Here is a 26,384-nt window from a genome sequence, read left to right on the forward strand (position 1 = left end):
TGAATAATTTTTAAACTTGTTCTTTTGGTTTTTTTATTTATAATGTACAGTTTTGAAGAAGATAAAACTATTTGTTTTCTAACATAAGATATAGTTGATAAAATAATACAACTTAAAATTATATTAAGTATTTTAACATTTTAAAAATGGTTAACAATATAATATAACTTACAAAACGTTGGGTTATAATACTATGATGAAAATACAAATTCCAGCTGTACAATTAAATAGATTTATTTAAATTAAAATAATCTAACATATAGTGCTGTTATTCTTTTATTTTTAGTGCAAATTATAATTCAATCTTCATACTATACTGTCGAAAGCGTTTTTTAATGAAATATATTAATGTTTGTAAAAAACCATTATAGGTAATATTTTAATAGTAAAATTGAATTTTTGAATTAATAGAGGAAATGACAAATACATAGTTCCTAATTAAAGCCATTTTAATTTAACCAATGTAAAGGTAAAACGAGTTTAGTCTAAATCACCATAGTTTTCAAACATAATACCTAACTAACAGCCAACAAATAATTTATGAATTCATTTCATCAATTTAGATAACTCAATGCCCATGGCAGCTGGACTCCTAGTAACGACCACGCCAGCCTTTTCTAACGCATTAATTTTGTCTTGAGCTCCACCTTTTCCACCAGATATAATTGCTCCAGCATGTCCCATTCTGCGGCCTGGAGGAGCTGTTAGGCCAGCAATGAATGATACAACTGGTTTTGCATTTGGACCCTAAACGAATAAAAAATATATTTTTTTTTCTTTGATTGTTATTCATTATTAAAATAATTACTCACAGAATTATGTTCTATCAAATATTCAGCAGCCATTTCTTCTTGTAGACCACCAATCTCACCAATGAGAATAATACCATGTGTATTTGGGTCTTGTAAAAATACTTCTAAGCAATCTATAAAATCAGTACCATTGAATGGATCACCACCAATACCAACACATAGTGTTTGTCCAAGACCAACTTGAGATGTTTGATGAACAGCTTCATAAGTAAGTGTACCTGACCGAGACACTACACCAACAGATCCTTTTAAATGGATATGACCAGGCATTATACCAATTTTACACTAAAAAGTTAATAAAATAAAATAATATATTTATTTTAACAAATTAATACTACTATGCTGACAAAATATTTTACATACCTGTTCTGGAGCAATGATTCCAGGACAATTCGGTCCAAGCAATCTAGATTTATTTTGTCTAATTAATTTATGTTTCACTCGTACCATGTCTTGCTGGGGAATCCCTTCTGTAATACAAACAATTAAAGGAACCTCAGCATCTATAGCTTCTGAGATTGCTTTTGCGGCACCTGGTGGTGGTACATAAATAACTGTAGCATCTGCTCCAGTTTCGTCTCTTGCCTATAATAACCAATTAAAAAATAAGTAGATTTTTGTTACCAGAAAAAATATTAATAAACTACTTACTTCTTTAACAGAGTTAAAAATTGGTAAACCTAAATGAGTTTTTCCACCTTTGCCAGGAGATACACCACCTACCATACAAGTGCCATACTCTATAGCCTGAGTAGAATGGAACGTTCCTTGTTTACCAGTCATTCCTTGACAAATTACTTTGGTATCTTTTGTGAGCAATAAATTTTTTCTTGTTTCAGCATAGATACGTGGATCAACTGTATTTGATGATGATCGAACACCCATCAAATTACATACTACAACATGAATGAAAAAATATAAATTTTATATTTAAAACCATGAAATATAACAATTTAAACTGTCTTTATTATAATGGAATTTTTTTTAAAATCATTTTTAAATGCTAGTACTAAAACAAAGTTGCATATTGTAACAAAAAAAATAGTACAATTTTATCAGTAGATTACTCATAATATAATATATTACTATTATAAATGTACCAAAGTGCAATTTAATAACACAAAATAAAATATTTGTACTTTGCAGTAAATTATTTTAGTAAGACTTAATTTAATCATGGTTGTGTAATTGATAATTTATCAAAAGTTAAAAATTTAAAATATTTAAGTGGAATGTATAAGCTTTAAGAACCATCTTCCTTTCATACACGTAAGGAATAACTAGAATACCTACTAGATTAAAAATATATGCAAATATAAGCTCAGATGTGATTGTACCATAACGTAACAATAGGTCAAATACGTGAACCAGGAAGTCAATTTCTCTGGAAATCGTTGTCATAGGGGCATAGGGCCCGCCTAGACACGGTTAGGTCATCGGAACGAAAGGCGTCGTGCAAAATCGGAAGAGTCGCGGCGAACCCTCGTCTTACCTGCGATTCGCGAGAAAATCCTGGTGGAAGCGGCCATCGTGAGCGTAAAAACGATTTCGTCGAGCTTGAACCGGTTCGAGAAATGCGAAGGCACCCAGAAAACTGAACGTTTTCCGTGAAAATAATCGGCTGCGGGCACCACCAAGTGCAAGTGATAAGAACGCCAGAGGAAAAGGTCGACGACGGATAGGAGACGGCTGTTCAACCTAGTAAACAGGGGAAAATTGATCGGAAAAAATCGGTCTGCTATCACACGTACCGTAACCGGAGAACAGTCGTGTAGTTGAAAGTTCGTATTCAGGGAGACGACGAGCGTAACATATGGTACGGATCAGTGTTGCCAACCGGTGATATCGCTGGACCGCCCATCGACTGGAGACGACTATAATATTATTCAATATATATTTTTATTATGCGCAAGACGATCCCGTCCACCGACCATAGAGTTCAAGACGTATAATAATATATCAAGAAAATTCATGCGCACAACCGCGGCTGTTTAATACTTGTTTACCTTTACGGCTTTACTGTTGCTACGTCCCCCCGCGACGTCGCGCCGTGCGCCGATGTCCGTCTTGTCGTGCGCGGGGCGGGGAATAACAGTACGACACGACTGGTCGGCCACTCGTCTCCCCAACCCGTTCCTCCGCTCGCAGAGACACTGTGTGTGTCAGCTACGGCGGAGAGAGGAGAAAGAGTATAGACCGAGTGCTGTAGACTTCAGAGCTGCTGCAGCCGCGGCGGCGGTGAGTAATTGTTGAATGGTATTTGTGTGTGTGTATGTGTGTGTACTACCTGATACCTACCTACCTCTGAAATAAAGAAAGGAGGATAACCGTTCTCACGTCACCGCCGATACGATACGGTCGGACCGTACGAGACAGTGCACTGCTCGCTGCGGATCCCCCGGACCGTCGGGATTCTCATCGTTTGATTTTTCTTACCCCCGTCGTTCTGACGAACGATATTGTTTTCCAGTAATGTCGTCCTTCAGATCGCCGTCGCCGTCGTCGTTTACACAAATAATAATATGGTCTTGAGCCTGACGATCGCGCACCGATGTGCTGCGAGCCAATGCGTTAACCGAGGAGACGGTATACCCGGTCTTCGACATCTGTCGCCAACTACTCGAAATAGACGTTCACGACTTGACACTGGTCGCGTACTGAATAATGTTGTTATTGTTTACGATGTAGTCGAGTCCTTTCGTGTCTGACGATAGTAATTTCCTTCTCATACTATTCGAAGCAAAGCGCCCATCGCCATCATGAATCGTACTAAACGGCTTGAATCTGAACAACCCGACATATATGCTCTGCTTCAAGAAGATCCACTGCGAGAACTATTTGAAGCCTGCAAGTCGGGTGACTTGAACAAAGTCAAACGACAAATAAATGCTGAGACTGTTAACGCTAGGGATACGACCGGCAGAAAAAGTACTCCCTTACACTTTGCCGCAGGTAAATAAATTATTATGTTCTATGATGTGGTAGATAGGTATACAAATTTATTTTTATTTTGATGGATAAGTGCATTAAATTTATTAAATGTTTCAATATTTTATTTCATTCTATTCTGCTTAAATTAGATCCAAAATACTATTATTTTATTATTTTTTCGTGCATTTCAATTATTAGAATCTTTGTTCAACGTCTGTTATTATGTATAGAGGACTCATAATTCCTAATTTTATATAATAAACTGAAATTGTTAATGGAAAAGAATTAAATTTTAAAATAAATAAATAGTTAGGTAAGTTCTATATTTTATTATTAAAATTAAAAACAATGACAATACTGAACAGCTGATGGAAAGGATTTTTAGAGAGGGAGTTATATAGGTTTGACAATAGACATACTAAATACTAATACTTATTAAAATATGTTAATTTAAAATGTAAAAAAGAATAAGAATAAAATTCTTTTTATATTTATTTTATATTTTGCATTCAAATATATATCTCATTACCTATCTAAAATAAGCTATTCTAATTTATATACTCAAAAAAAAAACAAGTATAAAAAATAGAAAGTAATTATATAATACATTATTGTGTAATGAAAAAGTTAAGTAAAGTTTATAAGAATTTATATCATTACAGGATTTGGTCGACGTGATATAGTTGAACTATTGTTAGCTGCTGGAGCATCTATTCAAGCTCACGATGACGGTGGACTTCATCCATTACATAATGCCTGTTCATTTGGACATGAGGATGTGGTGGGTTTGTTACTAGAAGCTGGAGCTGATCCTAACACAAAGGACAATTGGAATTATACACCACTGCATGAAGCAGCTGCCAAAGGGAAAATTGAGATATGTATAGGTAAAATACAAATAGGATATTAAAAAATCATCTTTTTCTATTATTCCCAATAAAAAAATATCTTTTATAGCTTTATTACAACATGGAGCAGATCCAACAATCAAAAATACAGAAAATAAGTCACCTGTTGATTTAGCCAACGTTAGTGGAGTTCCGGGTATTCACGAAGTGTTATTGGGAGAATGGCGAAAAGATGAAGTATGAAATAAGAATAATTAGGTACATTATAATTGTCAATTAATTGTTTTGTTTTCAAATGTATAGATTCTTGAATCTAGTCGATCTGGTGATGATGCAAAATTATCATCACTCTTAACACCCCTTAATGTTAACTGCCATGCCAGTGATGGACGTAAATCCACACCATTGCATTTAGCTGCTGGTTTTAATCGTATTCGGTGTGTTCAATTACTCCTTAGACATGGTGCTGATGTCCATGCAAAAGATAAAGGGTAAAAAGAATAATGAAAACTTTATGATTATTGTATTTAAATTTAAATGTATATTCATTAATTTTGGTTTTAAACCAAATAAAAATGTGTATTATATTATTTTTTTTAATTATAGTGGTCTTGTTCCATTACATAATGCTTGTTCGTATGGACACATCGAAGTGACAGAAATGCTTATAAAACACGGTGCTTGTGTTAATGCCATGGACTTATGGCAATTTACTCCTTTGCATGAAGCAGCATCTAAGTCACGTGTAGAAGTTTGTTCCTTATTACTAAGTAAGGGCGCCGATCCAACATTATTGAATTGTCATTCTAAGTCAGCTATTGACTTAGCATCCTCACGAGAGCTACAAGAAAAATTATCTTGTAAGAAAAAGCAATGAAATTTTTTAAAATAATCTTTATTAATATATTATATTATTATTTTTATGCAGATGAATTTAAAGGCTATTGTTTACTGGAAGCTTGTCGTTTAGCTGATGTCTCAAAAGTTAAAAAACTTTTAAGTTCAGATATTGCTAAATTTAAACATTACTTCACTGGAGATACAGCTTTTGTAAGTAATGATAATTATGTGTTTTATGTTCTATATATAATGTATACTATTTACTTATGTTTTATTTAGCATATTGTAGCTGCATCATTAGGTTCAAAGCGAAAGCAAGTTATTGAACTCTTATCTCGTAAAGGAGCACAAATAAATGAATCTAATAAAGAATTATTAACCCCTTTACACATAGCTGCAGACTACGGTCATTTTGATGTGATGGAAACATTTATTAGACTTGGTGCACGAGTTAATGCTACTGATGGACTCGGACAAACAGGTAATTATTAATTATCTATTAGCTGAGGCGCAAACTAGTTGAATTATGTTGAGGGGGGAACTAAAGTATTCATTAGTTCAATATTCACCTTTGATAAAAAAAAAAAAAAATGGTCGCTGTGCTCATATTATAATATATACCTATTAAATATTAATAACTACTTTACTTTATAAATAGGAACATTAACTATTACAAGAACTATCAATTATATTGAAAATATTAAAAATCATTAAATAACAATAAAAAATATAATATACCTGCTAAATTATGGCAGGCAGTTTCCCTCTCTGCTTTTATAGATTTGCACCTCTGTCTATTAGCTGACTTCTAAAATATATTACTATTTAATACCTAAATAATTATAATTCTCAGCTTTACATCGATGTGCAAGAAATGATTGTTTACAAGGCTGTAAAATTCTTTTATCATATAATATTGATACTAACATTACATCAATACAAGGATTTAAAGCAATTGATATGGCTACTGAAAATATTAAAAAAATATTACAAGGTAATTTTCTTGTTATAAACTATAAATTTTAATCTTATCAATTTAATATTTTACATATTACAGAGCCTCCTGTGGTTTTAGATTTAGAATCTGAACTTTTAGAAGCTTCCAAGGCTGGTGAATTAGAAATAGTTCAAAGACTATTAACTGCGTATCCTCATATTGTGAACTGTAGAGATTTAGATGGACGGTAATTATACAGTATCTTCTATTAAAAATAAAATATATTGAGTTATTAACAATCTAATATCTGACAAAATGTAAATAAAATATAATTATATTATTTAATTTTTTGTATAACAGACATTCCACTCCACTTCATTTTGCTGCTGGATATAACCGTGTAGCAGTTTGTCAGTATCTCCTTGCTAATGGTGCTGATGTTCATGCAAAAGATAAAGGGTATTTTTCCTTGAATTTAATTTACAACACTTAAAAGTAATAATTTAATCATATGTACCTATAGTGGTCTTGTACCTCTGCACAATGCCTGTTCATATGGCCATTTTGAAGTTACCGATATGTTAATTCAACATGGTGCCAATGTTAATGTTTCTGACTTATGGAAATTTACTCCACTTCATGAAGCTGCAGCTAAAGGGAAATATGAAATTGTACGATTATTATTACAGGTACTTTATTTTTTATTTTTTTTTTTTTAGGATTTGCAAAAAGCTATTAATTAATTTCATATTTGTTTATAATAATATTAGCATGGTGCTGATGATACAAAAAAAAATCGCGATGGACACACTCCTTTAGGACTTGTCAGAGACAATGATAATGAAGTTGCTGATTTGTTAAGAGGTAATGCAGCACTATTGGATGCTGCTAAAAAAGGCATACTAGCACGAGTTCAAAGACTTCTTACTACAGAAAACATTAACTGTCGAGATACTCAGGGAAGAAATTCTACCCCATTGCATTTAGCTGGTAAAATTATTTTGTTACATTAAGTTTGTTTAAATTCTAGCCTCAAATTAATTTTATGTTTTATTATTTTATAACCGTTAAGCTGGTTATAATAACTTAGAAGTAGCTGAATTCCTCTTAGAACAAGGGGCAGATGTTAATGCCCAAGATAAAGGAGGTTTAATTCCTCTACATAATGCTTCTTCGTATGGACACTTAGATCTTGCTGCTCTTTTAATCAAACATAACACTACTGTAAATGCTACTGATAACTGGGGTTTTACCCCATTACATGAAGCCGCTCAAAAAGGACGAACACAACTAAGTGCACTTCTTGTAAGTTTTATTCAAATATCGTTCTTACTATGTTTATTTATATTATTATTGATCTTAAATATAATTTAACATACATTATATTATTGAAGTTGGCTCATGGTGCTGACCCTTTTATGCGTAACCAAGAAGGACAAACTCCTCTTGAGTTAACTACCGCTGACGATGTGAGATCATTATTATCAGATGCTATGGCTTCACATCCCAGTGCAAATCCAATAGATAGTGCATCAATTTATGTTCCTACACCACCCTCATTATCACCAGAAGAAACAGCTACAGTTGTTATGCCATCTGGAGCTTCAGTTGCATTACCTAGTCCTGGCGGAACTGGTAGGTCCTTCATGATAGGTTCACAAGGAGATGGATCAGTTAATGGATATGAAAGTGCTCGACCTCATCCAAATTGTATAACATTATCAACTGTTCAAGGATTCCTCTCCAGGTAACATTTATATGCAATTATTATATATACACATCATGCATATGTTTTATTTTAATTATCCATAGTCTTGGCTTGGAACATTTAAATGAAATATTCGAGAGAGAACAAATTACTTTGGATATATTGGCAGAGATGGAACATGAAGACTTAAAACAAATTGGAATTACAGCATATGGTTATCGACATAAGCTAGTTAAAGGGATGGAAAAATTAGTATCTAAGCATGGTAATTATTATATTTTATAAAAATACATAAAATCTGGTGTTGTATTAATTTTAAATATAGTTATAATTTATTTTATTGTTTAAATTTACTGTTTTAATATTTTTTATTTTTATTCAATCTAACTATTTAATAGTTAAAATAAGTTTTATTATCAACAGCTTATCTTTAAAATTACCTTACTGATTTGTTTTATAGGAGGTGTTTGTTCTGGTTTATCGGGTGGAATGCCATGCACACTTTTGATTGATCTATTACCTGAAGACAAAGAATTTATTACTGTTGAACAAGAATTACAAAGCACTATACGAGAACATCGTGATAATGGACAATCTGGTGGAATATTTAATAGATACAATATTGTCAGAGTAAGTACATTGATATTTAAAGTATAGCAATAGATATTTGCTTAAAATTAAATCATTTTAGATCCAAAAAATTCAAAATCGCAAGCTTTGGGATCGTTATATACATCGTAAACGAGAAGTTTCAATAGAAAATGGTAATCAAGCCAATGAAAGAATGCTTTTTCATGGATCACCCTTCATCAATGCAATTGTCCAAAAAGGATTTGATGAAAGGCATGCCTATATTGGTGGCATGTTTGGAGCTGGTAAATTTTATACTTTCAAAAACTTATTGAAAAAGTTGATTTAACCTTAAAGTATTTAGGTATCTATTTTGCTGAAAACTCATCCAAAAGTAATCAGTATGTGTATGGAATTGGCGGAGGTACAGGTTGTCCATCACATAAAGATCGTTCATGCTATCAATGTTTGAGGTCAGTATTTATTCTTTATGTAATTTTTCTTGAATAAATAAAAATCTATTGTTTTGTTAGGCATTTACTTATGTGTCGAGTAACTCTTGGAAAGTCGTTTGTTCAATACAATGCGATAAAAATTGCTCATGCACCACCTGGACATCATTCTGTTATGGGAACACCTAGTGTTGGTGGATTAAATTACTCTGAGTATGTAGTGTATCGAGGCGAACAGGTAAATTAATAAATAATTGATAACTTATATTTACCAATGTTTAACCATGGTATATATTTTTAGGCTTATCCTGAATATTTAATTGCTTACCAAATCGTAAATCCATCAGAAACTATGGAAAGTGGTTAATCTCAGCTCTCTGCTCTAAGCTAAGTTTTTTCTCAATTACGTTCCTCTTTTTCAATTAATAAAAAGTTTAGTGTGTAATTTTTCTCAATCATTTTTATTATTATTATTATATATAGGATTTAAAAAAAAATGCTGCTATTGTATGTTATAATGATATAAAATTATAATTATTTTTATGAATATGTTTAAAAAAAAACTGCTTTAATTTAAAGTAAGAAAATACCAGGAGCAATATAAAACTTTTTAAGATCAGGAATAAAATATTATTGGATACTTTGAGTTAAAGTCTGATGCTTAAATGATATTAAAATTCCCTTAACTGAGTTTAATTTACAAATAAACTCACTGAACCACCAATCACTAAACTCTATGTCTACATTAAAGTTGAGTATAATTTAATTTATTTTAATCATAAAATATAACAATAAATATTGTTTATTAACATTACTATATGAAATTCAATATTTTTTTTCAATCCTCAAATTTGTATACAATTAATTATTTAGATGTTGAATTGAACAGTTTTTGAATAATTGTTATTATTAATATTATTTATAATATTTGGTTTGTGATGAGACTTTTTATTATCTTTAATAGAATTATAAAAACCTATAACAGTATTCTTTAAACGTATATAAATAATACAAATTTAAACTATAAATACCAGAGAATACATTTATTTTCATCAAAAATTATGAATTATTAAACACTGATAGAAAAAAAAAATTCTTTAACTTTATATACAAATTGAACATTAACATAATGCTTCTAAAAAATAATTTATTTTTTGTCTTTAATATAATATGATGATTAAAGTATGTCAATATTTATGTTTTATTTAACTATTAATTTGATTTTCAAATCATATCAATTTATTTAACAAATATCTGTCCAATTATTTATGTACAATTTTGATTAATTTGTATGGGCTTACTGCAATAGTTATATATAATTTTAATTTAGTGTTAAAATTAAGTTATAATAATTTTAATATTAAGTTTTATGAATAATAAAGTTTTAAGACTGTTCATAAAGTTGAACAGAATATCTAACCGATTTCTGGTTAACAATATTCTCATCTGAAGTGTTATGTGATTTTTAGTTTTAAAAGTATTATTAAGCTAAAAATATTTAAATATAGTCTAAAAATATGTTATTACTTACTATTATCAAATTGATAATAAATAAATTAATTTCTTTTATCTTTATGGTTAATACCTGTTTTATTTGTTATTTGTTTTGTATCTGGGCTTTAAATATCCTCAAATAGTTATAGTGTTTTTTGTGTAGTATATTTGTCAAGGAAGAATTATATTCATAACTTAAATATACAGACTACATAACACATTAAACTGTTTGTAAGATTGATTAGCTTAGAATATTTTGATCTCCATTACTCTTTTATCAGATAGTATGTGTAATAGTGAATTGTTAATATTTTATATTACTATAAAGATTCTGCAGTAATTCAATTTATGTGTATTTTTTTTTTTGTTATGAACGTTTGTTTTAACAAAAATAATATAATTATACTAAATAAATTGATTTTACTGAATGCAATATTCATGTTTACTTTATTTATTAATGTGTTATCTAAATCGTATGTACTATAATACATCAAACTTTGTGATGTACATCCAGTTAAAGCTACTTAACATAACTGCAATTTCACAGTATAACTTGTAAACAATTTCTTCAAAATATTCCATTATATTCCATGTTTTGTCACTAGAGCTTGAAAGATGAAAGATTTGTTTGTATACTCTGGATTTATGACAGACCAAGTTAAAAATCCATTCTATACAATAATGAATTCAAAATTTACATGTTTAATTGATTGATCAGTTTAAGAAAAAAGTATGTGTCTTAATTTTTAAGCAATAAATTTATATTTTCATATTTATTAAATATTTTTACTATATAATACTATTTAGGTATTATTGGTAACATTTCTTTTATTCTATAACTAATATTTCCGTTAGGAAGCCAATTTTCCAAACATCACTTCAGATGTTTTCCATTCACCATTGAATTATTTAATCATATAATTTAAACATGCAAATAATGTTAATAAACACTAAACAATAATTATTAATTATTTAATTACAAAAAGTTATTTTTATATTTTAGAATTTTTTAAACGTATTTACTTTTTAGTTCCTATAACTTCAGAGTTCTGATCCCTATTTTGCGCGCCCCATAAAATTAGTGATTATACATATACCCACAGTCTATCTTAAATCGTACTTCTAGTCCTTCTAATTAATTTTCTAGTTATATGACTAAATCAGAATAATATGGTACCTGCAAAAAAATGATGTAAACATGACAAAATCTGCAATATAGAATAACATTTTAATCAATTAAATATACCATATATGTATAATGACTCTAAGACTGTAGATTTGTAAGGATGAAAAAATACATGAATACATGATACATACATAATTACGAGCATAATTATGAAACAAAAAGTAAATTACTTTGTATTATCTAATTTTTAAATTTTATTTAAGTGAATTGGATTTAGCTAATAAAATGTTCAAAATTGCACCCTTTGTTTTTTAAAAATTTTTCCAGTCATTATTTCTCTGTTACGTATTACGTATTTATCATGTATTCATGTATTTTTTCACATACTTATTCATAAAAAAAATCTACTCAATAAAAGTATACCATGTTTTTAGAAAAATGTAATTATTTTCAATTTTTAGAAATCTGTTGGCCTGTAACTCGGTCAATTTTAAGTTTAGGACTATGGTCAATGGATTAAAATTTCTAAGAAAAAAATTATCTACCCATTTATGTCAAAAATAAGGATTACTATTCAAAAAAATGTAAGTTGAATTGCAACCAAAGGTGTTTAAAATTTTCTAACCCCGCTGCTCCCTTAGATTTTCACCTCTACATATGAAAAGATGGCAATAAGGTTATAGTTTATAGTTTTCAAAAATGTACGAACTAACCGAATATTGTATTTTATTATAGGTGTGTGGATAAAATATTGAAGTGATAGATAAATATCCTCGATCAAAGATTTTCTGAAAATTAAAAGGAGAGGCCAGAAAAGAATGTTTACCTTGGTGAAATAGAAAATCACTTATTGAGACCTAAAGACAAATTGTTGTGGATGATAGTTTAGTTGTAAATAGATAATTCTTATAAGACATTGTCGAAAGAAAATAAATCACTTTTTAATTAAATATTGAATAAGGGAATAGTACCAAGAAGAAATATTTAGAGAACAAGTTTAATTATTGCTAGACTTGTTACTAAATCTAACTATTCTAAATTAGGTTACCACCACCTTAACTATTATTTTGAGTTACGCCTTAGGTGACTTCAACATTACAAATATTATCCTAGAAAAATTTATTAAATAATTATATAACCCAGACTCGAAGAAAGGATTAATTTATTAAAACGATCTAAAGATTAAGTAATTGTCTACATTTTTTGTGAGCACCATTTTTTAAAAATACTATGAATTTTTAAATAATTTGTGAACCAGCATAGAAAACATGAATTATGAATAAATGATTTCAAAACAAAATAAGTACTAGTAAATGGGGTTATAGAATAGATTCATTGTAAATTCAGAATTTTAAGTTGAAAAAATCAAATCCTAATTATATGATAAAAAATTTACAGCATCACAATAAATGATATTTTGAAATGTACTACGTGATTGAAGTTTCCAAAATATTGGTACTTAAAAACAATTTAGAAGAAGGGGTTCATTCACCACACAATCATTTATATGACGTAATTAATGTCATAAAACTATGAGATTTACAAAAAAAAGTACTTATATAAAATACATATTTTCAGCAATAATATAAATATTGTCATGGAATAACTTACTAATTCACTATACAACGACAACTCGTGAGCAATGATGTTAATCATTCATAAATTATGAGACTTAAAAATAAAACTGTACATGTGGTTTATTGTATTATATAGTCTGAATATTGCACTGATTATAAAAATTGGCTACATAGTAATACCGAAATATGTATTTAGTATTTATATTTTAAACACAACTGATACAATATGATAAAAAGTAAACAGTAGAGCTAAAACTTAATAGTACGGTAGATAAAAATTAGGTATCACAGTAGGTATTTGTTCTTAAGTGTTATTTTCATTAAAAAGATTGTCCACAACATCACCATCACCTCCATTAATGTACAGTTCTCGTTTGAGTTTTTCACATACTTCTTTTTCTAAAATACGTAATAAATATATGAATTAAGGATTATTTAATAATATTATGAACAAAGTAAATACAATAATTGTTAATAAAGTCTAAAAATTATGGTGAAAAGGATATTATCAAGACCAATATTGTTTTGATGACAGGCTAAAACCAATAGTGCAGCTCTATAAATACGGTCACTATTGATTAAGATTTTCAATACATCATCAAACCTTTTTAATGATAGCAATACTAAAACAGCTTGTTCCTACAAAATTCAAAAATAAATTAAATTTTTAGTAGAAGGCGCAATAAACATTTATTGTTTTTAAAGTAATTCGCCAATGTTCATTATTTTTTGTAGTTAGCTATAATGAAATTATCATTAACACTAAGAAATTGTTTTAATTTTAAAGTTTAAACAAAATTATAATCTAAGATTTTGAAAAATCATTTTTAATATAATATAATGTATCTTTCTATAATTGGTTATAGTTTAGACTAATAAGAAATACCTGATTTCTATTAGATAGCAAATGATCAGCCCAACTTTTTAAAACTGTATCAAAGTCATCTTTTGACAATGAACACTTAGCTAACCATACAGCTTGTTCCCATCGATTGTAAGATATAAGATAGCGGCAAGCTTGAGATCCTTTACCAATCATACATAATAGTTGAATACCTGATTTAAATATGTTTTCAAAATTAAAATTAATTCTCGCAGTCTTAATTTAAAACTATATTAAGTAACTTTTACCTTCATCGATTTTATTTTCTGCAATTAGATTAGCTGCTACTAATTTAATTGTACTCTGATTAGCAGTATTTGAATCCACAGTAGCAATCAAACAAGCCCTATTAGTTAAATATTATTTAAAATGTTCAAAAAAATAAAATGTTTAATTATGTATTTACTTCAATGCGTCTGTATAATAGTTTGGATCATTCACATTGGTTGCTAAAAGCAAGTCTAATGCTCTTGTTTTTTCTCCAAGTAATATAAATTTGTCAGCAACTCGTCTCATGTGCATATAGTCGCCACTTTTCCATTCATGTAATAAAACTCGTTCTAATTGTATTTTCTAAACATTTAACCATTTTTTCTTATTTAATAACGTGAATATCCAATTACTCAAACACTAATAATACTAAAACACAATTGTATATATTAGAGGGTTGCCATTTTTAATCCTAAAAAATATTTATGTAGCAAAACTATCAAGCAGATTACAATTTATAGTTTCTTAAAAAAGTATATTTTTTTTTACAATCATATTTTATGTTTTACTATCTATGAAAACACATGGTTACTTTAAAAATCAAAAAAATATCAATCTTTCAACTTACTCGATATGTTGCACAGTCACATACAACATCATAACAAGAGTCTAAAGGAGGGACAACACTTGTAGCATAATCATCGCCCGCCATGATGTAGTGAAAAGCCACTGTCCAAAATTGAACTTCATTCTTTAGTCCAAGCGATTGACATACTACTAAAGATCGTTCAGCTATTTTTGTACATGATTCTAATTCTGTCCACGGTAGAGAATGACAAGCATTTTTGATTACTATAAAAACATAAAAAGAGTAACTACAATTAAGAGGATTAGATTTAAAATTACAACTACAGTATAATCTCGATTATCCGCAGAAAGAAGTAGCTTGGCATCCACAGATAAGTGAATATCGCAGGTAATCCGCAAAATTAAAATTCAAAAGAAAATGATATAATTACATATATGAATTATAAAAAAAAATTAAATCATGTAATTTTAAATAATATTTATGGAAATAAGTAAGAGCATGCTTTATTTTTATTTAATCATTTATATAATATTACGAATATATTTTGAAGTTTTTAATTAGTTTTATAATTTTTATACATACATAAATATATATATATATATTTATATATATAGTATTTAGATCATTCCACAAAAAACTACGAGTAATCAAGAGTACACTGTATTAGTTTTTACTTACGCGATAGTTCATAATTATTAAAACCAAGTTCTGTGCTATAAACTTTTTTACAAGTAGCTGAAAGCCAAAAATAGAACATCTTACATAAATCACGGTCTAAAATTGCAGGAGGCCCCAATAAATCTGGAAAATATAATAATAATAATTATGTAAAAAAAAAACAAATGTTTTATACACACTACATATATAATAAGGTGCATTAGGAAAACATGAAAAAAATAAATTAGAATGTGTCAAATAATCGTAATACATACTATAAATAAATGCATGATAAATTATATTATAATACTACGGTTTATGAGAAAATCTATGTCCAAGTTGACATATGTCTCACTCATTATAAATACCAACAACATTGGTGAAACGTTTTATTTCTCTCATAAGCCAAAGTATAATAATATTATCTTTAATATATTACATAATAATGCTAATGTTAATAAATATACCATCAAATTCATAGTTGTAAATTGAAGAGTAAGACTTTGTAAGCTTTAAGTCAAATACTCTAATAGAATGATCATTAAACATGATTACACAGTGTTCAGCACTAGCCCAATCAGCATCCACAACTTGTAACTTTTTGTCCATCTTCATCGTAGAAATTATTTCAATGGATTGAGGAGACTAAAACAAAAGCATGTTATGTATACATAACACATGTTTATAACTATCACTCTTATTGTGCGTGTACTGTACACTTCACCCCAATATTTCATTTAATATACAGATAACACGATTAATAACTGCAATTCTAAGTTACAATAAATAAAATACTCACTCCAAAAACATTGAAAATGTCAATGCCATCTGATGATAAACATAAAAATCGGAAATTCCCAGCACCAGGTGCAAATTTTAATTTTCGAATTTCCAAACGGTTGATATGTTGTTTTTGTTTGTCCATCTGGTTACTCAAATCCCACACAAATAAATTGCCGTCACTGTCTACTTGAAGTGCAACATTTAACTTGCATGTAAGGTATACAGGAGGTTTTAGCAAAACCTAATGAAAAAAATTGAAAGATAAATAAATCATTCTTAATAACAGTTTTTCAAACTTACTCCAGGCTCTATCATAGTACCAGGCTTCAAAAAACTATTTGAATCAATTAAGAAAGCATAAAGATTGCCTGTTATATCAGAAATCAATAAATGTTCTGGGTACTTTGATCCAATTTCATTCTCTAATTACAATAATAATTTAAATTTAATGAGTTTCTTTCAATTTTATTTTAAATTTAGAATATATAATATTACATATTTATGTACCTTCAATTATAGGGGTTGTTATACTATTTTTTTTTCCTTTAGACATGTTACATTGAACCCATTCCTGATAAAATAAGAAATTGTTTAAAAACTATGAATTATTAATAATATAAAAATAATTACCATGCAAACAGCTGGTGGAAATCTTTTCGACATTTTACTTAATAATGACATTGATTTTAAATCCCAAATTTCGACTGGTCCATCTTTAATGCCAATTACAAAATACTGTCTACAATTTTATAATAGAATAATTATAATATTTAATCTTGTGTAATTAAAACAAGTACTTACTTTAAAGGTGATACTTTTACAAATACTACATACGGCTCATCTACTTTATTTATACGGACTGGCGTAGACTGTCCACATTGAATATCAGTTACAATAACTTGACTCTTAGTATTTAATGTATATGAATAAAATGACCAAGAAATTATATAGCGCTGACTGATCCATTCAATACCTCTAATATAATATTTAAATGTGATTTTAAAATCAATCTGACAAATTAAAATATTTTCATCAAGTTATTATTATAGCTATAGCTCACCTAACAGGATGAGAATGTACATGATATTCTTTCAGCATTAATCCTGTAGCCAAATTAAAAATAGCAATATTCCCTGAATTTGTACCTACAGCTAAAAGAGGTTTGTATTTAGCTCTTGTAGCTGATGTAAGTGGCGGACAATACTTAATAACAGTTAATGCAGATTCAAGACTAGGAAGCATTCCTCGAGGATATAAACGTACTTTTGGTATTAAGCCTTGACTCTATAAATAAAAATAAAAAAATTATTAAAAAGAATTTTTTTATTTTTATTTCTATCAATTTTAATTACGTCATTGAACGATGGAAAAATGTTACTTAATGTAAGTTTGTGATTATCACGTCGTCCAAGATAAAATGAAACATCATTGGATGCTGTCATAATTTTTTCAAGTTCAAAAAACATGATCTTACCCAAACTTAATAGTATTGCTATATTAAAAGAAATAGCAATAATGTAAAAATAATTTAATTCTGATCCAAGGATGTTTTAAATTAATACAAACCACAGTGTTTTTCAGTTATTGGACAAACTGCTAAACCAAGAACTTTAGAATTTTTTGTCTGCCTAATTATTTCACTTTGTATTCTATGTTCATACCATAAATATGTATCAGAAGAAGATTCTAAAATATAAGACAAATAATACATTATATAGGTACTATTTGTATACACACATCACACACATATTATTATTTATTACCATTGCCAGAAACAGCTACAGGAGAAGCATCCATGGGGGACATTAAATAATTTGCTATAGGTTTACGTCTTAATTTCAATGATAAACTTCCAGATTCTTGTAAACAATATATAATATCACGTTGTCGACAAGAATACATCTAAAAAATGTATAAAGTCTATAAAAAAATGAATAAGGTTAACTTATTTATATATATGTAAATATATCACCTGACAAAATGGAGAAAAAGAACGATCTATACTGATTACACCAACTGTCATACTAATATATAAGTCAAGAATTAATATATCATATTGATACATTAAAATTATATGATTTCGTAGTGCACGGTGGTACGTAAATTGAATGCATTCAGAAACCGTCAAAGAAGGATCCATTCTTAATAAAATAAACATGAAAATATATATTTGTATCATTCATATTCTATAAAAATACAATTATACGTATATTTTTAATTCTCACTTAGGTTGACTTTCTCCTAGTACTAAACCCTTCATCAATCTTTTGAATCTAGTTCTAGGCCGGGTAGATTCTTCATTTACAGTAGAATTCTCTCCAGCTGCAGTATTAGATATATAAAATTTACGTCCATTGCCATTAAGTGCTGTTTTCCGTTCAAAATTGTCAAAAAATAATATACATTCTGGACATAAAACTAGAAAAATGTAGTTTGTAATATAATAAAATTCAAAATTAATAGGTTATGAGAACAACTTACAAGCTACTCTATTTAAATGAAATGGATCAAAGGCAAAACTATTGATTGTATCACAAAATGTTTTTTTCCACAGTCGAGTACCTTTACGTACATCTAATATAGAAAATGTGTAAGGAGCATGTAAGACTCCCAATAGTAAATCATTGTTTAATGAAGATGGCACCCACTCAAGTCCTGGTGGTTAAACAATGTAAGAAATCATGATTTACAATTATATAAAAGAAACATCTTACCATTAACTGGTTTGGCTTGCTCCGAGTCAATCCATGAAATACATCGACCTCGACATACATCCCATAACGCTATATCACCATTACAGTCTGCAGAAACTAATTCAGATGATGCGCCAGATACAGAATCAAATGGAACCCATAAAAGCTGAAAAACATTTTCTTTATAATTATACTATGTACCTATTGTTATATTATTCATTCACTAAAAGCTATTGTATTCAATGTAGTTGGAATAGGTGATAAAATATTTACCTTTTTAATTAAAGATTTGTGATCAGTGAAGCATTGGACTGGAATGACTTTGGCCGTATCAACAACCACAACTAGATTATTGGACCCATATGCTAAAAGTCCATTTTCAGACCTAAAAAATAAATAAATTAACGTTATAAATATTTAAAAATCCAAACTTAAATTTAAATTAGATAAATTAAAAACTAACAAACTGATTCCCACTTAAACAGAATTCTAAAAAAGTATAAAATTATGATTACCAATCTATGGCTCCTTTATTCAATATATGACATTGATTTGAAAATGTTCTAGGAGCAGTCATGTGAAGCCTAGTAGATTGTTCGGATGCCGTGGAATGTCTCTTGTCTTTATTGGTTTCCATTGGAATGAAAAATGTATATAAATAAAATTAAAACAATAATATAAACTCTGAAACAGTAAAAAAAAAAAACAAAACAAAACTTAAACAAACTGGGAGTAATACAAAATTTAAAAAAACTGTGTTTAAAATTAAAATATTGTTTATCTTTATTGTGGATTACTATCTTATCGTACACAACAATCTATAGTACAAACAGTAAAGTTGTATACGACATAAACATTAAGTTACAACATCATTAAACAAGCGCGGTGATGGCGCCGCAGCTGTGATGTATTTATATTTACTTTATCTTAATCCGTTTCGATGATCACAGCTGCTGCTGCTGATAACAATTGCAGATAAAACGCATAATATGCATTTTGATTTTGGGGAACTAAAATCCATCCGGAATTCCGGAACAAAATCAAGCGAACAAATTAACATAAATTTATTCTGTGATAAGACGTCGTGTTCGTGATAACATTATCAGTAGCGATAACACACTAGGATGAAGTGGTTGCCAACTCATCCGGTGGGTTTTTAACCTCAAATGGTGACGTCATGTTGCCGGCTTGTCATTATTTACGGGTAAATAATAATAAAATATACAATACAGTTTATGTTTTACGTATACGTGTTCAAATAGCGTTGCTATTATAACTATAGATTAGAAATAAGCACCAAGTCGCCCGGTCTGTAAACCGCGAAGTTGAAAATTAATATAATACCTATATATAATAATTATAATAATTAAATAATACTATACGACAATGGTGGACGGTTACCTTTAATCTTCGTTCTGCGGTGCGTCAAATTCGTTCCATCGAACTATCGCGATCCATGTGAATAAACTTCTATCCCGTGGACCCTGATGTTAATATGAAGACGTTGCTCACCAACCCAGCCGGATGGAAAAGTCTCATCACGTTCGCCATCCTCTTCCTGGCATGGGTGTCCGGATTCTCCGCTCGGCTGTTTGCCGTTATACGATTCGAAAGCATCATCCACGAATTCGACCCATGGTGAGTATCTGTAGGACTGTGGTCCGATCAACCTACAGCCACATACGTACATAAATACATAATATCCCAGCATTCATAACATCATTATAATATATAATTCATCATTACGATTCTCGCTTATAACAGGTTCAATTACCGTGCAACAGCATACATGGTCGAACATGGTTTTTATAATTTTCTGAACTGGTTTGACGAAAGAGCATGGTATCCGCTTGGCAGAATTGTTGGTGGCACGGTCTATCCAGGACTGATGGTCACGTCCGGTGCTATACACCACGTCTTGCATGCGTTAAATATTCCTGTACATATCAGAGATATTTGCGTATTTTTGGCACCCATATTCAGGTAAAAGATATAAGTTTACTGAAGCTAATGTTCATAATATTATATTATATCCTTAAACTTGATTTTTTCATTTTTTTTTAAATTGTTTTTTAAAATATATTAAAATTGTTTTCAGAAAAAAATAACTAAATAAAAGTATGTTGTTATATTTACCTATTTTATATTTTCATTTTTAAACTAAGTTGTTTGGAATATTATTTTGTTAAAATTATTCACAGAAAATGATTTTATTTTAAATGGTAGTTTCGGTTCTAGTTTCATACTTAGATAATATAACTAATGAGTATGAGTAATGACTAAAGCACAACTTTAAAAACCTTTAAAATATTTATCTAACCTATTTGTTATAAATACAAAGTAATTTATTGTTATAAAGTTTTATTGGGGTTTCGTTGTATTAGTGATAAGTTTTATTTCATTTCTTCTTTTTACTTACTCATACAGTACATTGAGTATTTAAACATTTAGAAGGAATGAGTTATCAAAAGGTTTATCAGAGAAGTGGTCACAATAGTATACTTTAATTTGCTTAAACTGTATTTATTATTAATTACTTGATTATATTTAATAATATATTACGTATGTGTTATTATTGTTTTTTTTTAACTTTGAATAATTCTGCACCAAGTGCAATTATCTATAGATTTAAAGCATTCCAAATAAAATCTCAACTACATTGATAACTTTATGATAAATTAATATTAATATTTCTCCTCTTTAGTATACTTATTTAAATGTTTAATATGTTAAGTGTTTAACTATTTTTATTTTGTGTATTATAGTGGTATGACAGCAATATCAACATATTTCCTGACCAAAGAACTTTGGTCTCCAGGTGCTGGATTGTTTGCATGTTGTTTTATTGCTATTGTACCTGGTTATATTAGTCGATCAGTAGCTGGAAGTTATGACAATGAAGGAATTGCTATATTTGCTCTACAATTTACTTATTATCTTTGGGTAAGTAATCACATATTTTTAAGATTTTATTAAAAATTATTTTTTATTTAAGTGTCACCTTAAAGTATATTGATTTATTTTGCTTTAAACTGTTATTTAATATACCAAAATAAAAATATCAAAACATTTATTTATATAATATGTATAAATATAATTTTAAATTCTAGGTGAAATCTGTTAAAACTGGTTCAGTTTTTTGGTCAGTGCTTACAGCTCTTTCTTATTTCTATATGGTAAGTTATTAATGGTAGTTATCGATCAAAAAATCTGGAGACACTAAGTCTGAATAAAATGCAAATTTATAATTTAATAAATATAGTCAATAGAAAAGTATAAGTCATAAGTTCCTTTTAAACTCAATGATTTGAATAATTTGAATTTTTTACTTTTTGTCAACCATTAAAAAATTGAGTCCAGATTTTTTTGTCTAAGATTTATTATAATTAATATTTCTGAAAATGTAATTAATTATTTATTAATTATTTAGGTATCAGCTTGGGGTGGATATGTATTCATTATAAACTTGATTCCCCTTCATGTATTTTTATTGCTGATCATGGGCCGTTATTCATATCGTTTATTTACAAGTTACACAGTTTTTTACATACTTGGTTTGGTTTTGAGTATGCAAATTCCTTTTGTTGGTTTCCAACCTATTAGGACTAGTGAGCACATGGCAGCATCTGGAGTATTTGCTTTAGTCATGGCTGCTGGAGCATTTAATTACATTCAAACTCGTATCACTAAAGCTGAGTTCAAATTCATTTTTATATTTGCAACACTAGTCACGTCTGGTATTGTGTTATTAGCTGTGGTTGGTCTAACTTGGGCTGGAGTTATTGCACCGTGGAGTGGAAGGTACGTTTTTTAGTTATTTTAAAAAATCAACTTAGTTAATGTCTAAAATACTTAAACTATATCTCAATCTTAAAATATTTGTATTGTGCTAATAAAGTTATTGTTTGTTTTTTATAGATTCTATTCCCTATGGGATACAACATATGCGAAGATACATATACCAATAATTGCTTCAGTATCTGAGCATCAGCCAACGACATGGTTTAGCTTTTTCTTTGATCTCCACATACTTGTTTGTATATTCCCTGCTGGATTATGGTATTGTATTCAAGAATATAATGACGAACGACTTTTTGGTATGAATTTATATAACAACGTACCAATATAGTCATAATATTCATTCATTTCTTTTGTTTATTTATAGTGGTTTTATATGCCTTGAGTGCTGTGTATTTTGCCGGTGTTATGGTCCGATTAATGTTAACTTTAACACCAGCTGTATGTATTCTTAGTGGCATTGCCTTTTCCAAAATTTTTGAAAATTTTTTGAAAGAAGAAAGTTCAGTAGTAACTAACAATGGAACAAAAGCAGTTGAAGAAAAACAGCCTGCTAAGGACAAGACTCCTTCTAAATCGTCACAAGTAATTACATTTATTTTATAAATTTGGTTGTATAGTTATTTTTATACTTAATTTTTGATATCTTCATATATATCTACCCAATTGATCCATTTAATGTAATTCACTAATTATTTTAAAATCTATTAGGTAAAGTTTTTAAAAACATTTTTACTTTTTGATTTATTATTCCAAAGCAGAATATCTTACTTATTTTGGATGTGATTATATGAATTATAAATATTTAAGTTTACATGAGGATCGGTCTCAAAATATTGGTCTTTTACTTTGCTCATACGAACTTAATTATTTATAACTAAAAAACTACTTATTTGAAATTTCATTTTTACAGATCGAAAAACCTTAAACTATTTTCAGCTTTTTTAATTTAAAATGTGTTGTTAATCAAATTAGTAAAAAAATATAAATTTTTTTAGAAGGAAATTTATGTAATTAAATTTAGTATCAACTCTATTATGTAATTAATGTTAAATTATTAATCCAAAGTTAGAATGTTGAGATTTTTTTACATTTAAATTATAGTTGCCTGTGAATTGGTTGTACAAATTGTATTATTGGAAAGAGTATAGGTGTGTGAATTCTTTCTAAATATATTTGGTTTCAATGTTAACATTTAAAAATACTATTTTGTAGTTTTTTATATTAATATATATATATATATATAGGACATAGGTACAGTTTTTTTCTTTTACACACATATTATTCGAAGATAATAGGATTTAAAGTTATTAAAGCTAAAGAATTTTTGTTATATAACACTAAATTTGGTTTATTTATTTTATTATAGTCATCAAGTTCTGGCTCTGGAAAAAGTAAAAAGAAGCCACCAACAATTGCTTCATTGAACAACGATAATAGTAATGGAGAAGGTGTTGGATCAAATATTAGAAGTATTGTAACTATTTCAATGTTACTCGTACTAATGATGTTTGTTGTTCACTGTACATGGGTTACCAGTAATGCATACTCTAGTCCTAGTATTGTATTAGCATCATTCAGTAATGATGGGTAAGATGTTTGTATAATATATTTTGAAATAATTGCTATCTATTTTTGTTGACAACTTATCCTAAACTAATAAAATCTATTCATAATTGTTTGATTAGATCTCGTCAAATATTAGATGATTTTCGTGAAGCATACTATTGGCTATCCCAAAACACTGACAATGATGCCCGTGTTATGTCTTGGTGGGACTACGGCTATCAAATTGCTGGAATGGCAAATCGTACAACGTTAGTTGATAATAATACTTGGAACAATAGTCATATAGCACTTGTTGGCAAGGCAATGTCATCAACCGAGCCAAAAGCATATGAGATTATGACATCACTTGATGTTGATTATGTCCTTGTTATATTTGGTGGTGTAATTGGATACTCAGGTGACGACATCAATAAATTCTTATGGATGGTTCGGATTGCTGAAGGTGAACATCCAAAAGACATAAGGGTAAAAATAATTATTGAATTATTATTATTTTGATTTTAATTTATAAAATTGATTTTATTTAGGAATCTGATTACTTTACTGAACGGGGTGAATTTAGAATTGACAGTCAGGGCTCACCAACTATGCTCAATTGTTTAATGTATAAACTTAGCTACTATAGATTTGGTGACTTGAAGGTAAGCATAAATACTTATATGTTTATGTTGATTAAAAAATATAACTATATTATGATTTACAGTTGGATTTTAGAACACCTGCAGGTTTTGATCGTACACGTAACGCCGTTATAGGTAATCAAAATTTTGACCTCACCTATTTAGAAGAGGCATACACTACTGAACACTGGTTGGTCAGAATATACAGGGTAAAAAAACCAGATGAGTTTAATAGGCCACGTATACCAGTTCTAGAAAGAAAAATTCGTAATCCTGGTGCATCTGCTATATCGAAAAAGGTACCTACAGACATCTATGATATTTTTTTATACTAGTAATTTATAAAATATAGTACATAAAAATGTAAAAAAAAAAAACCTGATTAAACATTATTGTGTATTATTATAAATGAAAAATTCTATTTTACTTATAATAATTATAACTTGAAAATACTTGATAAATTTTTTTTTTTTTTAGTCTGCCCGCAAGAAGAAAGGCATTATTCAAGGCAAACCTACAGTTGTAAAGGGTAAAAAACCTAAAACAACTAACACATACACAAATGGGATATAATAATACCACTTAAAAAGGAGAGCCATATTATGTTGTTTATTAAATGTATAATTTATATTTATGTTTTTCATTTACACAAAATTATTGTTGTTTGCAATAGATATAACAAAAACTTGAATGCATCTTATTTAATTATTTTTTTTTTTTTTTTTTTTATTATTATTATGATGCGCACTTATTAAATATTATCAAGTCTATGGTCTATTTGTATATAATATATACATTAACATTTTGTTACGTAGACTCTACTTAAATATAAATGGCCAGCACTGAACACAAATAAAAATAATTATATTTGTTTTTAAAAATATTTTTATCTTTTTTTTTTTTTTTTTTGTTGTTTTTATATGGTTGTACAATTTTGTAAATTGAATTTCTAGAGAATAAAAAAAAAAAAAACACTTAATAGGGGAATATATAAATTAAAATAATAAATTATTTTGTTTTCAATAATATTTATTTTTTTTACTAAATTTCATGTAAGTTTCCTATTAAAAACAAATTATATACTAAGGTAAATAACCTTTTATTAATAAATACAATTTTCAAATACTAAGTAGTAGGTAATAAATTTGCAAATGTGGTTAATTTATAAAATATCATCAATACATTGATACATCTGATAAACGTTTTCCAATACCATTATGTTGCACTGTTTTCGAATGTATGATAGTAATAAACATTGCTGTTAGAAAAGCGAGTTCACTATGAATT

General features: G+C 28.6%; 4 protein-coding genes across 5 annotated transcripts; 2 read left to right on the forward strand and 2 right to left on the reverse strand.

Moving 5' to 3' along the window:
* Window positions 1–218: 218 nt before the first annotated feature.
* Window positions 219–2,576, reverse strand: LOC114124358 (succinate--CoA ligase [ADP/GDP-forming] subunit alpha, mitochondrial). Its single transcript, XM_027987586.2, has 5 exons — window positions 2,305–2,576; window positions 1,464–1,708; window positions 1,176–1,397; window positions 813–1,097; window positions 219–747 (listed from the first exon to the last, which is right to left on the reverse strand). The coding sequence occupies exons 1-5, from the start codon at window positions 2,339–2,341 to the stop codon at window positions 547–549; spliced, it is 990 nt and encodes a 329-aa protein (XP_027843387.2). The 5' UTR covers window positions 2,342–2,576; the 3' UTR covers window positions 219–546.
* Window positions 2,577–2,734: 158 nt separating this feature from the next.
* Window positions 2,735–9,647, forward strand: LOC114124357 (poly [ADP-ribose] polymerase tankyrase). Its single transcript, XM_027987585.2, has 20 exons — window positions 2,735–3,764; window positions 4,406–4,630; window positions 4,701–4,828; window positions 4,895–5,082; window positions 5,198–5,451; window positions 5,520–5,641; window positions 5,711–5,912; window positions 6,285–6,425; window positions 6,489–6,615; window positions 6,729–6,827; window positions 6,892–7,057; window positions 7,139–7,358; window positions 7,441–7,673; window positions 7,763–8,115; window positions 8,181–8,341; window positions 8,537–8,706; window positions 8,768–8,951; window positions 9,011–9,119; window positions 9,180–9,336; window positions 9,400–9,647. The coding sequence occupies exons 1-20, from the start codon at window positions 3,572–3,574 to the stop codon at window positions 9,463–9,465; spliced, it is 3,498 nt and encodes a 1,165-aa protein (XP_027843386.1). The 5' UTR covers window positions 2,735–3,571; the 3' UTR covers window positions 9,466–9,647.
* Window positions 9,648–13,480: 3,833 nt separating this feature from the next.
* On the reverse strand, window positions 13,481–20,185 carry LOC114124362 (WD repeat-containing protein 11-like). Of its 2 annotated transcripts, XM_050201772.1 has the most exons (24): window positions 20,032–20,185; window positions 19,626–19,794; window positions 19,384–19,495; window positions 19,132–19,276; window positions 18,899–19,072; window positions 18,643–18,835; window positions 18,390–18,558; window positions 18,181–18,319; window positions 17,984–18,103; window positions 17,770–17,909; window positions 17,478–17,701; window positions 17,219–17,392; window positions 17,048–17,156; window positions 16,925–16,988; window positions 16,718–16,839; window positions 16,434–16,658; window positions 16,102–16,279; window positions 15,656–15,778; window positions 15,017–15,240; window positions 14,585–14,751; window positions 14,427–14,524; window positions 14,182–14,351; window positions 13,802–13,934; window positions 13,481–13,703 (listed from the first exon to the last, which is right to left on the reverse strand). In XM_050201772.1, exons 2-24 carry the CDS (start codon window positions 19,745–19,747, stop codon window positions 13,600–13,602), a joined length of 3,429 nt encoding a protein of 1,142 aa, XP_050057729.1. In that variant the 5' UTR covers window positions 19,748–19,794; window positions 20,032–20,185; the 3' UTR covers window positions 13,481–13,599. The 2 variants fall into 2 exon arrangements, with proteins under 2 accessions (XP_050057729.1, XP_027843394.2); XM_027987593.2 differs by lacking the exon at window positions 20,032–20,185 and having other exon boundaries at window positions 19,626–20,019.
* A 149-nt stretch (window positions 20,186–20,334) lies between these two features.
* LOC114124363 (dolichyl-diphosphooligosaccharide--protein glycosyltransferase subunit STT3B) lies at window positions 20,335–26,125 on the forward strand. The gene is made up of 12 exons (XM_027987594.2): window positions 20,335–20,748; window positions 20,875–21,093; window positions 21,876–22,053; window positions 22,221–22,286; window positions 22,541–22,911; window positions 23,029–23,207; window positions 23,276–23,493; window positions 24,278–24,498; window positions 24,597–24,942; window positions 25,005–25,118; window positions 25,181–25,396; window positions 25,575–26,125. The coding sequence occupies exons 1-12, from the start codon at window positions 20,606–20,608 to the stop codon at window positions 25,668–25,670; spliced, it is 2,367 nt and encodes a 788-aa protein (XP_027843395.2). The 5' UTR covers window positions 20,335–20,605; the 3' UTR covers window positions 25,671–26,125.
* The last annotated feature ends 259 nt before the right edge of the window (window positions 26,126–26,384 follow it).

Source organism: Aphis gossypii, chromosome 2, assembly GCF_020184175.1.
Source record: "Aphis gossypii isolate Hap1 chromosome 2, ASM2018417v2, whole genome shotgun sequence".
NCBI classification, from domain to species: domain Eukaryota; kingdom Metazoa; phylum Arthropoda; class Insecta; order Hemiptera; family Aphididae; genus Aphis; species Aphis gossypii.

Excerpts from the sequence above, each read along its gene's own strand:
- LOC114124358 (XM_027987586.2), bottom strand. The coding sequence starts at position 2,341 with ATGGCCGCTTCCACCAGGATTTTCTCGCGAATCGCAG. Across the intron at positions 1,709-2,304 it reads GATTTTCTCGCGAATCGCAG|TATGTAATTTGATGGGTGTT; the intron begins GTAAGACGAGGG and ends TTCATGTTGTAG. Across the intron at positions 748-812 it reads ATTTGATAGAACATAATTCT|GGTCCAAATGCAAAACCAGT; the intron begins GTGAGTAATTAT and ends TTATTCGTTTAG.
- LOC114124357 (XM_027987585.2), top strand. The coding sequence starts at position 3,572 with ATGAATCGTACTAAACGGCTTGAATCTGAACAACCCGACATATATGCT. Across the intron at positions 6,616-6,728 it reads TGTAGAGATTTAGATGGACG|ACATTCCACTCCACTTCATT; the intron begins GTAATTATACAG and ends TTTGTATAACAG. Across the intron at positions 8,342-8,536 it reads AAAATTAGTATCTAAGCATG|GAGGTGTTTGTTCTGGTTTA; the intron begins GTAATTATTATA and ends TTTGTTTTATAG.
- LOC114124362 (XM_050201772.1), bottom strand. The coding sequence starts at position 19,747 with ATGGAAACCAATAAAGACAAGAGACATTCCACGGCATCCGAACAATCT. Across the intron at positions 19,277-19,383 it reads ACAAATCTTTAATTAAAAAG|CTTTTATGGGTTCCATTTGA; the intron begins GTAAATATTTTA and ends AATGTTTTTCAG. Across the intron at positions 17,393-17,477 it reads GTACATTCTCATCCTGTTAG|AGGTATTGAATGGATCAGTC; the intron begins GTGAGCTATAGC and ends ATATTATATTAG.
- LOC114124363 (XM_027987594.2), top strand. The coding sequence starts at position 20,606 with ATGAAGACGTTGCTCACCAACCCAGCCGGATGGAAAAGTCTCATCACG. Across the intron at positions 22,912-23,028 it reads ATTGCACCGTGGAGTGGAAG|ATTCTATTCCCTATGGGATA; the intron begins GTACGTTTTTTA and ends TGTTTTTTATAG. Across the intron at positions 25,119-25,180 it reads ATAGATTTGGTGACTTGAAG|TTGGATTTTAGAACACCTGC; the intron begins GTAAGCATAAAT and ends TATGATTTACAG.